The following is a 1357-nucleotide window of genomic DNA, read 5'->3' as shown; positions in this document are numbered from 1 at the left end:
AACTTCTAAAATTTGGAAAAAATTGTCTTCAATGCTAAATGTATAAAAGCCTCAAGTGAAACGAGGTCATTGGTGGTCTTTGGCTGAATCGTTTTTATGGAGAGTATATACAAAAAGACTGCTAGTTTGAAGTATTTTTTCAATGGAAAGAGGAAAGTAGTTGATCATATTTCCTGAGGAGATAGAGACCAAAGATAAAGATATCTTCAGGAGGGAGGTTAAGTTGAAGATGTTATGTTTTTGAGGGAAGTTGGATTGATATGACAGTTAATGACCAAAGAATGTGTTTTCATTTTTAACTCTGCTTTACTTTGTAAGACCTTGAAAATAACACTTTCTTTGGGATATTGAGAACTGAATAATTTGTGACATTGATTGACAGGTGTAATTCCTGGAACTGTATTCCAAATTACATATTCCAATATAATCACTAATAATTGTTTTATGAACATAATGGTCCTGTTTTTTACCTTCTTGTGAAAAGATAACTTAGGTATCCCATACTTTTTTGCTTTTCTACATTTTTCTCTGAAGCTGTTATCAAAATAGTATGAAATACATTTTAAACTATTTGAAAATTTATTCATGTGTGTGTCCTTGTCATTTAGCTCGATCCAAGGATTATTCGACCATTTATAGTAGAATGCCGTCAAACCATTGCCAAACTTGATAATCAGAATATGAAAGCCATTAAAGGACTTGAAGATCGGCTGTATGCTCTGGATCAGATGATTGCTAGCTGTGGCCGGCTGGTGAATGAGCAGAAAGAACTTGCTCAGGTGCTTATTTCAAACTTCTCTCAGGAAAAGGAATTAATAGCTTTTCTATACAAGTATTTTATGTGCAATATCAATTTCGTATGCTCCATGTTTACACTTCATCCTTGAATATTGTTAATGCGGTATACTATTTCTATGTAGTAAAGAAGGCATGTTTTTACTATGGTAAACTGAGCTGAGGCTATTTTAGATGACAACTGAAAATGCTGTGAGCAGCTGGGGAAAAAAACATGTTGAAAGGACATGATAAAGCAATCATCGTACTAAACATTTGAGCACCTTCTGCTCCCCTAAAAAAAACTAAAAGGGTAAAAAAAGAATAAATGAAATTTATAAAGGACAGAAGGAAAATAGAAATCTTACAGAATTTACTAATACTTAGGTTTTTGGTTTAATTTAATGCAATGTTCCAAGAATTCTGTTGTCAAATCAGATTTACAACCAAAAGAAGGTGATCGAATTACAAAGAAGGATTGACCTTTTCTCTCACAGTAGTGACTTTGTTTAGTTCATGACTGCTTTGTCCTCTCTACCCATCCTAGCAAGTACTTGGGAAACAGCCTATAGCAAGAGTTTAT

At 33.4% G+C, this 1357-nt stretch overlaps 1 protein-coding gene across 2 annotated transcripts in view; it reads left to right on the top strand.

The window, feature by feature from the left end:
- The window catches only part of RB1CC1 (RB1 inducible coiled-coil 1), a 76524-nt gene that overhangs the window by 16393 nt on the left and 58774 nt on the right, over nucleotides 1–1357 (top strand). For both annotated transcript variants that reach the window (XM_019632958.1, XM_019632957.1), the window contains exon 7: nucleotides 609–779. In XM_019632958.1, coding sequence (XP_019488503.1) covers nucleotides 609–779 — 171 coding nt within the window. The remainder of the gene's footprint in view (nucleotides 1–608; nucleotides 780–1357) is intronic.

This window comes from Hipposideros armiger, unplaced genomic scaffold (assembly GCF_001890085.2).
Source record: "Hipposideros armiger isolate ML-2016 unplaced genomic scaffold, ASM189008v1 scaffold_1204, whole genome shotgun sequence".
Lineage (NCBI taxonomy): Eukaryota > Metazoa > Chordata > Mammalia > Chiroptera > Hipposideridae > Hipposideros > Hipposideros armiger.
The sequence above is the reverse complement of the archived record's forward strand: the minus strand, read 5'-3'. Positions and strand labels throughout refer to the sequence as shown.